General features: G+C 37.3%; 1 protein-coding gene across 1 annotated transcript; it reads left to right on the top strand.

Moving 5' to 3' along the window:
- The first annotated feature begins 2,481 nt into the window (after window positions 1-2,481).
- Window positions 2,482-9,643, top strand: LYVE1 (lymphatic vessel endothelial hyaluronan receptor 1). The gene is made up of 6 exons (XM_026034719.1): window positions 2,482-2,656; window positions 5,623-5,782; window positions 5,889-6,028; window positions 8,415-8,711; window positions 9,172-9,250; window positions 9,441-9,643. The coding sequence occupies exons 1-6, from the start codon at window positions 2,575-2,577 to the stop codon at window positions 9,625-9,627; spliced, it is 945 nt and encodes a 314-aa protein (XP_025890504.1). The 5' UTR covers window positions 2,482-2,574; the 3' UTR covers window positions 9,628-9,643.
- Window positions 9,644-12,475: the final 2,832 nt, after the last annotated feature.

The following is a 12,475-nucleotide window of genomic DNA, read 5'->3' as shown; positions in this document are numbered from 1 at the left end:
TTTTTTCCTGATTAAATAAAAAGCAAGTTGAGCTCACATGATTCTAAATATAATTTTATCTGTTGGATATTAGTTTGTTTTATCTGTAAGGGAAAAAAATTCATCTGTGTTCAAAATTCACATTGGATAACAAGAAATAGTTTTATTATTTATGCTATTAACACTGAAATAGTTTTCTTGAGGTGCAATATTTATTTTCCTGCTTTAACATGACACGTTTATTGTTTCTCGTTGCACAGCACGGATATTTTCAGTAAAAGGAATTTTAAAAGGGCACTATTTTTGTGTATCATATTTAAATACTTGTAACATTGTAAGATTTTGCACAAGTGTGCTGGTATTGTACTGTATAGTATCACATACTTGAGTTTTAAAATAAAAGTATGGTTTCAAAGTCTTCTCTGCTATCTCAAAGTCTTATTTTTTGGATGTAATATCTCTGCATATTTCAAATGCGTATTGTCTTGTCTACACTGCATAACGTAGCATCATATTGCATGTACCAAGGATCTTGTTCTTAGTCTTTCAGTTCTTCAGAAAATTGCTGTCTAAGAAGCTAGCAAGCTCCTGTTGCAAAGGGGAAAACATTTGTCAGCAGGGTCATCCCTGGAAAAGATGAGAGGAAACTAGCATATCCTGGAAAGAGGTTGCCTGTCACAGAAAAGGCTGAGGACTGAAAACCACACAAGGGATATCTCTAATCAAAGATGCTGAGTGTAAGGTTCAAAATCTTTTTTTGGTTTGCATTCTTGTTGACTTGAGAGGTCTGGAAAGCCTGGCCCATGTGCAGAGCAGAACTGCCATCAGCAGGTAGTAAAAATATCACTGTTTCCACAAAGAATCAAGCTGTTGTTGCTGTCTGTCATGGAGAAAGACATTGCAGCAGCAACAACCTTATAAGAAATGACTTTTACTAGGGAAAAAGACAATTTGTGTATTTTCCCTGTAGTCTCTTTTATTTTTATCTTATTTCAAGTTCTGTTGTTCAGGCTAATGGTTGTAGAAAGTAGCTAAGTCTATTATTTCTCTCCTGTTTAAAATCCTGCTTATTAGTCCTCAGCAGTAGCTTTAAAACATGGGCCTTTCTAAACATGCTGGTCTGAAATGCAGGGAGTTTCCCTTATATGTTGCAGTAAATAGTTAGATCAAATGCTAATTATATACACAATCAGTATAATCTTTCTACTAAACAAGATGAAGATCCATGACCATGTTAAAGACCTTTTATAATGTAAGTCCAAGTGTGATCTTGTGCATGGTTTTGGAACAGTTAGCTACTGTTTTAATACCATCTTTAGCATGAACATTACCCATCTACAGGGTAGAACTTGAACTTGCAACTTAGAGTGGCAGATCCGGCTGAATTTTGCTAGTGTTATAGTGTTTACAGAACCTTCAAGCAGTTTTGGGATCTAGGAAATCTAAATATTTGCTGAATCGCCGCCTTCATACAAGTGAAGAGCATTATGCTGTTGCAAAAAAGGCTGATATTGAACTGTATAAGCAGGTGAAGGATTCTATTAATCCTCAGCTTCGCTCAAGAGAGTGAATAAGTTGGGGTTTCGTGCTGAAATAAAAGTGAGAGCAGAGGAATAAGTTTTTCTGTTACATAAATGTTGCAAAGAATAACCTGTTTGCTGTTTCCAATAGGAAAAGATGTGATATGTTTACAGTGTAGCAAAAGTAATTCAATTTAGACTAGGCAAAACTTTTTAATGTTGAATATCAGTGAAGCACTGAAATAGATAATAATCTTATGAAATGTTAAGAATTTGTCAGTGAAAGTCCAAGAAGAGGTTGAACAAACACATGTCAGGAATAACATAAATACAGCTGATCTCTTGAAGTCCATTCCTGCTCGGTTGAAATCCCTGCAAAATTTCTCTGCTCAGAATTCCCGAAAATTTCTAAGTTATAGCTGCAGAGGTGATTTGTGGTTTGAATCAATCTACTGGAATCCTTCTATGGTAGTATATCTCCAAATCTGTTTAATTATTGAACTACCTCTGCATTATGGTGCAAATTTTTGCATCAGAACTCTAAGGAAAAGGAAGGTAGAAGTATACTTCTCACCACACTAGAAGAAAAATTTTGGTTTTGGGTCTCTCTATAACTGCTTAGCATGCTGTGACACAATAATAAAGAATCCTTTCTATTTACCAGTTGAATAGATAACATGAGTTAATGAGCTGTTAATCAGTAAAACAGGAAAAAATAGCAAAAGAAAAACTTTTTTCAAAGTGTTTACTCAATTAGCAGTCTAACAGTCTTATCTCCCTTCCTCAGCTGTGTTTTCTGAGTCAGCAGCAGTTAAATTTTCCAGAGCTCCCTACATGAAAGAAAACGTAGAGAGGGCTGAGGGATTTCCAGTTAGTGACCTCACGTTTGAGTGGGACAGTCAACACACTTGCTCTGACCTTCTTTCTATGAAGTAGCACAGCTGAAGTGACAGCCGAAATTGCTTTCAAGGAGTCATTGTAAAGGCAGTCTCAAGGTGGTCTAACAGAATTGCGTTTTTTTAAACTTTTTTAGTACAGGAGTCCTTGGATTTCTCAATTAGCCAACTTGGTGAAAATGGCAACCCATTTTGGAGCTACCTCAGCAGTGTTTTCAGTGTGGGTTATGATATTCATGGCTCAAAATTACTTTATAACAGGTATGTAAAATTTCACTTTTTAAAATCTAACTTAAAAGTACTTTAGAATCCAACTATATTTGCAAATAGTCAGGGGGAGTTGAAGAGTGTGTGTTAATGTGTTTGTTGGCATTTGTAACAACAGGGTTTTCAGAAGTCAATGGAAGTACTCTGCTAAATAGGGAAAATCTTCAACAGTTTGTGTGATTAAATCACTTGATTATTGAGTGCTTCCCAATGCTATAGAACTGCTTGTTTTTAATTTTTTGTAATACTTTTAGGATTAAGTTCAGATTTGCTGGAATGTGATTTTATTTTATATTAGTATACCACAGTGCTTCTGTATAGATTTCAGATAGCAATATATGCATGAAACCAGTCATGTATTTCTGAAATAAAATACTGTCTTTAATGCAAACTGCTCTGCTCTGATTTGGTGATATCATGACACTGTCTTGGTTTGCAACACTGAGAGAAATATGGGCAAGAATTTTTCAGTTCATCTTCAAGACAAGAGTGCCTGTCTCTGATTAATGCAGTGCAAAAGTTCCTATTTTATTTAAACTCTGAAAAAATGAATATAGGCAACTAGAAGTATCAATTTCATATTACTACCCTTAGATAAACCTGTCCTCTGCCCCAGCATTATTATATGCCCATATTTTTTTGTGTGTGTGTTTGCTAAGTTCTGAAGATAGTCTTCAACTTTTCTTTGATGCATTTAGTGCAACTTGGATGTCTTCTCATTCAGCTTCAATGCTATAATTGGTGATGAAGTAGCCTACTCTCCCAGCAGATACTAGGGTATCTGGAGATGCCTAATACACATCTGAGATAATTGAATTGGTTTGGGATATTTCGCTGTAATTTGCAAGGAGTAAATGCTATTTCTATTGATTAATAAATAAATTAAAAAAAAAAAAGCTTGATTTTCTTATCTGTTGAGAGGCTTCTGAAGGAAAACCGGACTCAGGGAATTAGATGCTTAACTAGAGTCCTACTAAAACTCCACAGGACTGGATTACCTAACCACAGTGGTCTCCTTTGAATTCCCAGCCATTGAAAAATTCTCCTTGGGAAAATGGAGAGTCTGAGTCTTAGACTACCCCTTTCAGCTATCAGCTGTTAGGAGGCTCTTTAATTGGTTGCCTGCCTCACCTGGGTACTGACCTATGCACCCCTGCTCAGTGGTCCAGGAGCTCCATTTAAGTTCAGGTCTGACAGCGATGCCAGCCTAAGCTGAGCTGTGCCTGGCTCAGGCTGCCACTGTCCAGGCCTACTGACCGGGCTTCCGCATGGATTTGCATTGTAAGATGCGCCAGGATGCACCTTCGGCATGTGTTGTAGGTAGTGCTGTCTCCTGCTGCTCCCAAATGAAGTTTCTGGATGAGTACCGGATTTGACTCACTACCATGCTTTTCCTGGGACTGCTGGTGAAACCTGTCCCTGTCACCAGCTTGGAGGTGCTGAGGTGGTGTGGGGCTGCACCGTGGTCAGGGAGGACGTTGTTCTGACTGCGCCGCGGCCACCCTTGGCTCCCAGCTTGTGTTTGTGGGACAGCGTCGCGCTGGCTTGCTTGCTCCCTGGCATCAGCAGTCAAAGGAAAACATCTCCTGCAAATCCAAGTGAGGACTCATGGCAAAGCAAGGAGGCAGCAGCCACAGCTTCCTCCCAAGGAACAAGAAAGTCGATGCACAGCAAAGCTTCTTTACAAATATCGAACAGTTTTCTTTCTTTCTTGTGGCAGTTTTGAGTCTTATACTCAAGTTTTTCTAAATTACTAAGTAAAACAAGTTGATCATTAAGGATTTTTCAGTCTCAATATTAGATTTTAAGTAGATAAATAGTAGGAAAGATAGGAAAACAATTGATGAAGTGAAAAGTATAAAAAGGAGGAAGGGAAGAAAGGAATTGGGCACAAATCCTACAGGAGAAATGTCTTGTTTAAAAAAAAAAAAAAAAAAATAGTGGGATCTGCCTTAACAGCTGAGAAAGTTATTTGGGAAACCTAAAACAATTCTGAAGAAAGCTGTGTGCAAAAGGGAATCAAGAAATGTAAATGATGGAGCATCTGCCTGATGCCAAAATACCTTGGCTAAAATAAATCCTTACTAGAGGGTGTTAGGAAGGCTGTCTGGCTGGAAGACATTTGACAGTAAAAGTCATTCTCATACTGGGCTAGTTGGAATAGATTTGAGATCCTTGGTACCTATGTGAACATCCTCACTGAGCAGCAAAGCATCTCTGGTTCATCATGCAGCTGGTCTCCTAGTCAGGCTCATGCATTTGTGGTTTCGCTGTGGGGACTGACTGCTCAGGTGTTCACTGATTCTACTCTATGCCAAGAAGTGCTAATGAATCCACAGCTTTCTGAAGAACTCAGATAGATGGAGGAAAAAAATGAGAGAAGAAAAAGAACATGATGCCAAACTAGGGAAGAAAAAAAAGAATGAAAAATTTAGAAGGAATAAGGACTACAATTTTAGGCATAATTTTTTGTGGTTTCCTTCTATGAAAAATTATGTATAATACCTTTGGTAGAATTTACATTGTTGAGGTTGGTATACTGAATGAATGAATGCTTCAGCTCAACTGTCATATTTATTGGGGAGAGGACTGCCTAATTATTTTTCTCATTTTGCATAAATGAGTATAACAAATAACAGCATCTTTAGTAATAAGTTGACTGCAGGTACTGACTGAAATGCCAATTGTATGTAAATATCCTTAATCTAATCTTAATCTAAACATAAAGGATTTGCAGTCAAACCCTTTGAATGTCTGGGCTATTGTGTTGTGAAAAAGTATTTACTTTAAAAAAAAAAAAAAAAAAGTGTCTGCTTGCCAGAATTTACTTTTCTACTGTCTCTAAGCCAAAAATTTTAAATTATGTGCCAGTTGATTAAATGCTATTTTCAATTCTGCCTAAGAAATAAATGTTAATATTGAAATAGTACTAACTTTGAATATTTCTATCTAAATTACAGGTTCCATGCTTTCACCTTGCAGGATTGCTGGCATAGGAATTTATCTTGATGAGAAAGTGAATTTCTCAGATGCAAGTAATGCATGCGGTCAACTCAATCTGCAATTGGCAAGTAAAGACCAGGTTGAAAAGGCTTTGAAATATGGCTTTGAAACGTGCAGGTATGAGACATCAATGAATATTTTATTAGATTTAACGTATTCCTTCACACAGTGTGAAACTCTGAACAAATACAATATGAAAAGGATTGATGCTTTTTTATTGTAGCTATGGATGGGTGAAAGATGGATTTGTTGTCATTCCTCGGATAACATCCAACAAGAAATGTGGTAAGGGTAATGTTGGACTAGTACCATGGAATGCTGAACACTTCAAAACATTCAAGGTTTACTGCTTCAATTCCTCAGGTATGCAAGCATGACAACTACATTTTTAATGTTTAATATTTAGCTTTATTTTTTTTTAAATTTGCATTAAAAATATCAAGTTCTTATTGCCTCTTTACTTCTTGATCTGAGATGTCTCATTGTATTTACTGTTGTTGAGGGGGGAAAAAACGTTTTCAAGAAATACAAACAGAAAAGGTCCATAGGTCTGCTTGATTAATGTTCATTAATAACTTGGTGCTGCTATTATAGTTTTGGGAAAAAAATGAGACTGGTTCTTTTACCATTCTTTCATGTCAGTTCAATACTTTTAATATGTTTTGATTATCTAAGCAAGTTGATTTAAAAAACAGCAGGGCTCTCAAAGTCCTAAGTAGTTTGTGTCTGTGTGCATGTATTTCATATTAAGACCAAGAATGGGATTCTTGAGATGAGGGTGAATCTATTTTGAAAATAATGCATTAAAATATTAGCTAGTGTAAGTGAACATCCATAAAATCAGATTCCCAATCTATTATTAATAAAATTAAATAAATTCCTCTGCAAGACTTTGATTTGCATCACCCTGTTTTTGAAGAGAACTACCCATCCCCTCCTAGTTCTTGACTCTATCCCCATGGATGGTATTGGAAGATACATCAGAGGAGCCTGGGGTTTGGTGGAGATTACATCTTCTCAGCTGAAGAGATCAGTATAGTTTTCAATGACTTCTGTATTATCAAAGTACTTACCAGAGGTCTTGCGTTCTTCCAGCAGCCTATAGCTCTGTTACCTCATGTCTGGTGACCATGTACCTCTGAGCTGATTAAAAACTTAAGTGTAAAGCTGTTAAGGACACTTCTTAGCCAGAGAAGCTTTGTTGTTGTTGTTGAATAATTTTGATGAAACACCATAGGTAATTAAAAAAAAAAAAAAAAAAAAAAAAAAAAAAAAAAGTAGAGAAATTACATAATATCTGACTGCTAGTAAGAGAGCACTGAGGCACTGGTATGGAGAAGGCCTCATTAGAAATGAACTACCATTTAATCTGTCCAGTTAAAAAGACATGACTATGGGATAGCTTATTTTTTTCTTCATAGTTAATAGATTTGGGGTTTGTAGGTTTTTTATGGATGCATAGATTAATTTAGCCCTCAGTTGGCAGACTTGAAAATGAGCTGCTTGTTTGTACTGTTATCTCTGCTTCTTTACAATATCATTTTTCAAGGCATGAAATATATTATGCATCATTCTGTATCAGAAATATTGGGAAGACTGGTAAATTACTTGTTTTGCTGTAATTGGGGAAAAAAGAATGCTGTTTTCATATATGGAGAAAATTAAGTTTACCTAATAGTTAATAAAAAGAAAAAACCTTAAAGTAATGTAAATGTTACATTGTGATGGTTCTATATTTATTTATCTTAATAGCCAAACTATAGTTGGCAGAAGCTCATTCTCCTGTCAATTTTATTTGTGGTTGTAATGCAAAAAAACCCTTCAACTGTAGTGGAAAAAGTAAATCTCTGTCATTTAGCTTTTTATTCTGTGAATGAAACTGCGTCATCAGACTCTCCACAGGGATTCATCTGAAGAACAGTACATACGTAGTTTCCCCTGTTATTTATGTTGTAATATGCTTGATACTTTAGTGAAACATTAATAGCTTTTCAGAGTATAGAACTTCATTAGAAAACATGAATTTTCACAGGAGCCACACTCAGAGCTCAGATTTTCTATTTACATGTAAAGCTTCACTTGCAACCTCATTTTTATAGAAACAGTCATAGAATCATTATGGTTGGAAAAGACCTTTAAGATCATTGAGTCCAACTGTAATATTCATACCATTTAAAGAACTGCATTCCAGAGCATGCCTTTCTTTTAGCACCTATTAGAATTATGTCACTTGTTTGTATCTCTTTGGTATCTGGTTTACCTGGAAGTTTTATGGCTACTTTTGTTTCCAGGAAATCAATGTAGTGTTCCAGGTGTCAGTGTATGCATATGTTTTGAATATATAAGCAATCGTATTTATTTAGAACATGTTATATAACTGGAATATTTTTGAAACTTCTATCTGCAGGTTAGCCTCCTGCTCTGCAGGAGGTCACCTTTTGTTTCTTACGGGTTATAATTAGAAGTACTTTTCAGAAGGAATCTTGTCTGGTATGCAATTGTAAAATAAAGGTCTCCCTCAGTTACCCAAAAAGGTCTTGAGCTATGTGAATAACATTAAAATGTGCATATTATGGTCTTAGCCACATGTTTGAAAGAAGCATGCCCTGATCTGCATAAGCTTATCACGACTAATCCAAGAATAATTTTCCAAGGGGAAAAAAAATCTGTAAGTAGGTGTGCTCTGCTTTAGGTAAGTGAAAAATTTATGTCCAGCCTAATTCTTATGTACTTATTTCTGCTTCTACAGATGTTCACATTAATTCATGTAAACCAGATCCAACTACACCCATACCATTTTTGAGTGAATCAACGGACTTAACTATGAATTCTAGCTCAGATGTGACTGAGAACATCACAGCAGTGCCTAATGCAACTGCCTCAGAACAACTACCGAAAAATATGAAATTTCGTGTCATATGCGTAACTGAAACTATATTAACAACAGAGGGAACTACTGCAAAAATTCCAGAGGAATACTCCCCAATTCATTTTCCTAACTACACTTCCCGTGCTGCCTTTAAGAATGATGGTGTTGTCTTTGGAGGTAAAGGCCATATACATTACTTAAGTAACTTTTAAAGTAATTGTAAAGTGGAAATAAGGCCTAAATATGATTTTATACAGTTCACATTTTAATAGTTCATAATGGTTAACGTGAACTGCAGGAAGTACGATTCTGAAAAAGGTATCAAGCAACATGTACTCAGAGTAATAGAAAGTTCAGGTACCTGTAAAAAATAAAAAAGCCAAGAAAATTTTAGAGAGAAGTGATTTGTTGTTCTCCAAATGTGAGGTGTGGATAAGTAAAATGAGAAATATAGTGATGAAAATGAAAAGCAGCCTGTGTTCTTGTAATAATTCATACCTGTGTTCTTCTGTAAGTGCATGTGCATGTACCTCCTGTATTGGGCTGCTATCTTGATGCATTTTCATCAGCCCTTAGAAAGGTAGAATTAAGTCTACATAAAATCTTTATACTTACCTCATTTATTTTTTTTCTTTAGGTATCCCCACGGCACTCCTTGTACTGGCAGTGATCTTCTTCATTATTTCTGTTGTTCTAGCAATCTGCTATATCAAAAAGTAAGGTTTTCTTTTTTCTCTTGTACAGATTTAACTAGCAGACTACAGTTAATGAATATTTACACATACAGGTAGCGAAATATGTTTGTACAGAGCAAACTAATTCTAGCTATTTTGCATTTTTTGTTCAGTGGTTAAACAAAATTATGTCAATCCTTCTGTTACATTGTCCTTCTTTTCTTATTTAAAGGTATAAGAAATCCTTTCCATTTTCAAACAAGAATCAGCAAAAAGAAATGGTTGAAACTACTGCTGTCAAAGAGGCTAACACAAATGACAAAACACCTGAAAAGGAAACAAAGAATAATGGAAAAAAGGTAGAAGAATCTAAAACCAAGCCTGAAGCCACAGTAAAATGTGTAGAAGCAGAAGTTTAAGAGGAAGAATATACATTTCTTATTAGACATTTAAAATGAAGCATGCCGAAATTAACAATGCTTTTAAAAATGAGTGATTATAAACACTGGCCAGATGGATAAGTATTTTCTGTTTTAACATAGGAAAAATTGATGTTTTAATAATCAGATTTTTCTAGCTATAAATGCTCTTGCAAAGGAGGTAATCTCATTTGCTTGAAATAAATGAATCATCCATAGTACAGATCATTTTTCATCTTTAATGATAAAGAAATGATTAGGAATAACCTATTAAATGGGAAGCAATGTGTAACTATTTGCATAGAATTTAGATCAATATGTAACAGAAAAGTTTTTTATGCCATTGGAGGATGACTAAAATGATGCTAGCTAATAACTAAATAAATAATAAGTAAAAATATTGCTAGTATAGCTCTTACTCATGTAGATTTATTTATTTCCTTTGAGTAGCTGCACGCTGTTTAAAGGAAGTTTGTTTACAAACAGAAGTCCATTCATGAGTAGAAAATCAAATTGTCAACCCCCTGTCATTCAGGTACCCAAAGAAGGGTACAAAGATGCTGATATTTAAACATCTTCAGCAATTAATAACTGTCTTGGTTACCTTCACTATATCATAATTTACTTTGAGTCTATTGTGATAAAGTGATATGGGATGTTTACAGTATTTCATAAGAAAATAAAGTATGGTATATGCATTTGTCTGGACAATGTTTTTCTCATGACAACTTTCTCACAGGGAAAAAATCATATAACTTCAATATTGTAGAACTAATTAGCAGATATAGCAGGTGAACAATAGCAATTCACTAAAGGTTTTCATGAATAAATGGTTTGGATGACTTAATAAATGAAAAGAGGTTATTATATTGAAGTAAGTTTCTCTTTAGAATAAGCAGCTTAAACTCTTTTCAGGAGAACAGCAGCAGAAATGCTAGCCCAGGCACTTTTCTACACTGTAGGATACTGATTTTTAACTTTTTTTTCTTTCATAGATATTTTATAATTGTGCAGTGGTTAAAACCTTCCTAGGCAGCAAGTTTTAGTTTATTGCTAATAGCATACATGAAACAGGAGTATGTGTGTGTGTGAGAGTTTTCAGAAACACGTCATGGCTCCAAGAAGGGTTTGTGATCAGTCGATGCACAGTTCTCCCCTGCTGCTAAAGCTCCCTTGCTGCAGAAGGACTTCGAGTCAGCACAGCTCTAAAAAATGCTGTAATCTGAGATGACCACCACTAGAATTTCAGCATCCAGTCTGCAAAGCCCTGCAGATGAGGGAGAGCACCAGACGTGGCCGATCGGTCTGGCTGAGCAGTGGTCTCCTCGCTGCGGGTGAGCGCTGTGGGAAGCCCGTGCAGTTGTCCTTGCCCCCTCATGGCAGGGATGATCCTGTGCCACTGGCCGAGGGACAGAGCAGGAATGAGGCCAAGAGGAAAGGTCACAGGCATCACTTGTCCTGATGGTGTTGAATCAGAAAACAGGCTTAAGGACGGAGATGAGACAACATTTATGGACACCAGGTAATTATGGACTTTCTTGTCATATCTTTCCCTTCTCCTGTATCCTTTCCACATTTTAGAAAGATAGTTTCCAATCCACCAGAGGTAGTTATTGATCCAACTCTCTTATTCCCCTACTATTACCTCCGCTTCACGGGTACTAACCTTATTTTCTCAGATCATCTCACAAATGCTTGATGAAATTCAGAGAATTGTTCTCCAATTTCTCATGGGTTGGAATTTTATTGCTTCTGCTTTAAATAAGGGCTTTCGTGTCTCAAAGTGTTTATATTTCCCATCCATTGTTGCTGATGTAGTAAGAGTTTACCTCAACTAGTAAATCTGTCATTTACTTAAACTCGGATATCTCTCATCCTGAACTGCATGTTGAAGCCTGACTGGCCAATGTGGAGTTTGATTTACTGGCTCCCTGTGGAAATAAGGGCTTGACTCTCACCTGCATTCAGAAAATGACACCATGGTGCAGCTCCCACCCACATCTGCCTTCCTCCTGTGCCTAACTTAAACTACTGGTAAAGAGCTGCCTGTATGGTTCATTGTTTTACAGAGCCTTTATGCCAGCAGCATGAAACAACAGCTGAAATGAACCCACTACACCCTTCTGTATGCAGCCAACAAGGAGCTCTGTGATTACAGTTGAGGTAAAAGCATGTCTGAGATTGTGTGAAGGAGGGCTGCTCACTGACAGGTTCAATGAGAAGGTGCAGATTGTTCTTGCTGTGTAGTAGTGATGTGTGCCTATGTGTCCCTATGAAGCAAACAGGAAAGTCTCACAAACATAAACTGTTCACTGCAGAAATATAGTGAAGAATATCTCTTATGTCTCCAACTTTTCTGAAGTGTTTTGCCTTTTTTCTTTCTTTTTGAAGCCAGATTTTCGCAAACGACTCCCAAGTTCCTGGAAGTTCGGGAGTGTCCTAAGGCCCTGCTTCGCTCCAGCCGCTGGCAGGAGCCGGCGGCTCTGTGCGCGGCCCGTGCCCGCGCGCAGATGTTCGCTGACCCCGCCTGAAGAGGGTGGCGGGCGCAGGAAGCCCAGCGCCGCTCCCAGCCGCCCGGGAAGGACGTGCGGCTGCGTGAGAACGGGCGGCGGCAGGAAGGGGAAGGGCTGCTCCTCTTCTCCTCTTGAAATTAAAAAAAAAAAAAAACCCTCCTCTCAGGATGCACCAGGATGTGGATGATCTCCAGCCTTCGCTTCCTGAATTGCTCTAGTTTCTTTCCTGTTTAACTTTGTATTTATTTATTACTGGAAAGGTCGAGGGGAGGGGCGGGCCGCTCGGGCCGAGGCGGCTTCCCCGCTGCCCCGGCGACGGCGGCGGGGCCCGTGCG

The sequence above is a fragment of the Nothoprocta perdicaria genome, unplaced genomic scaffold, assembly GCF_003342845.1.
Source record: "Nothoprocta perdicaria isolate Ctin4 unplaced genomic scaffold, notPer1 scaffold_15, whole genome shotgun sequence".
Taxonomy (NCBI): Eukaryota; Metazoa; Chordata; class Aves; order Tinamiformes; family Tinamidae; genus Nothoprocta; species Nothoprocta perdicaria.
This window is presented reverse-complemented; position numbering and strand designations above follow the sequence as displayed.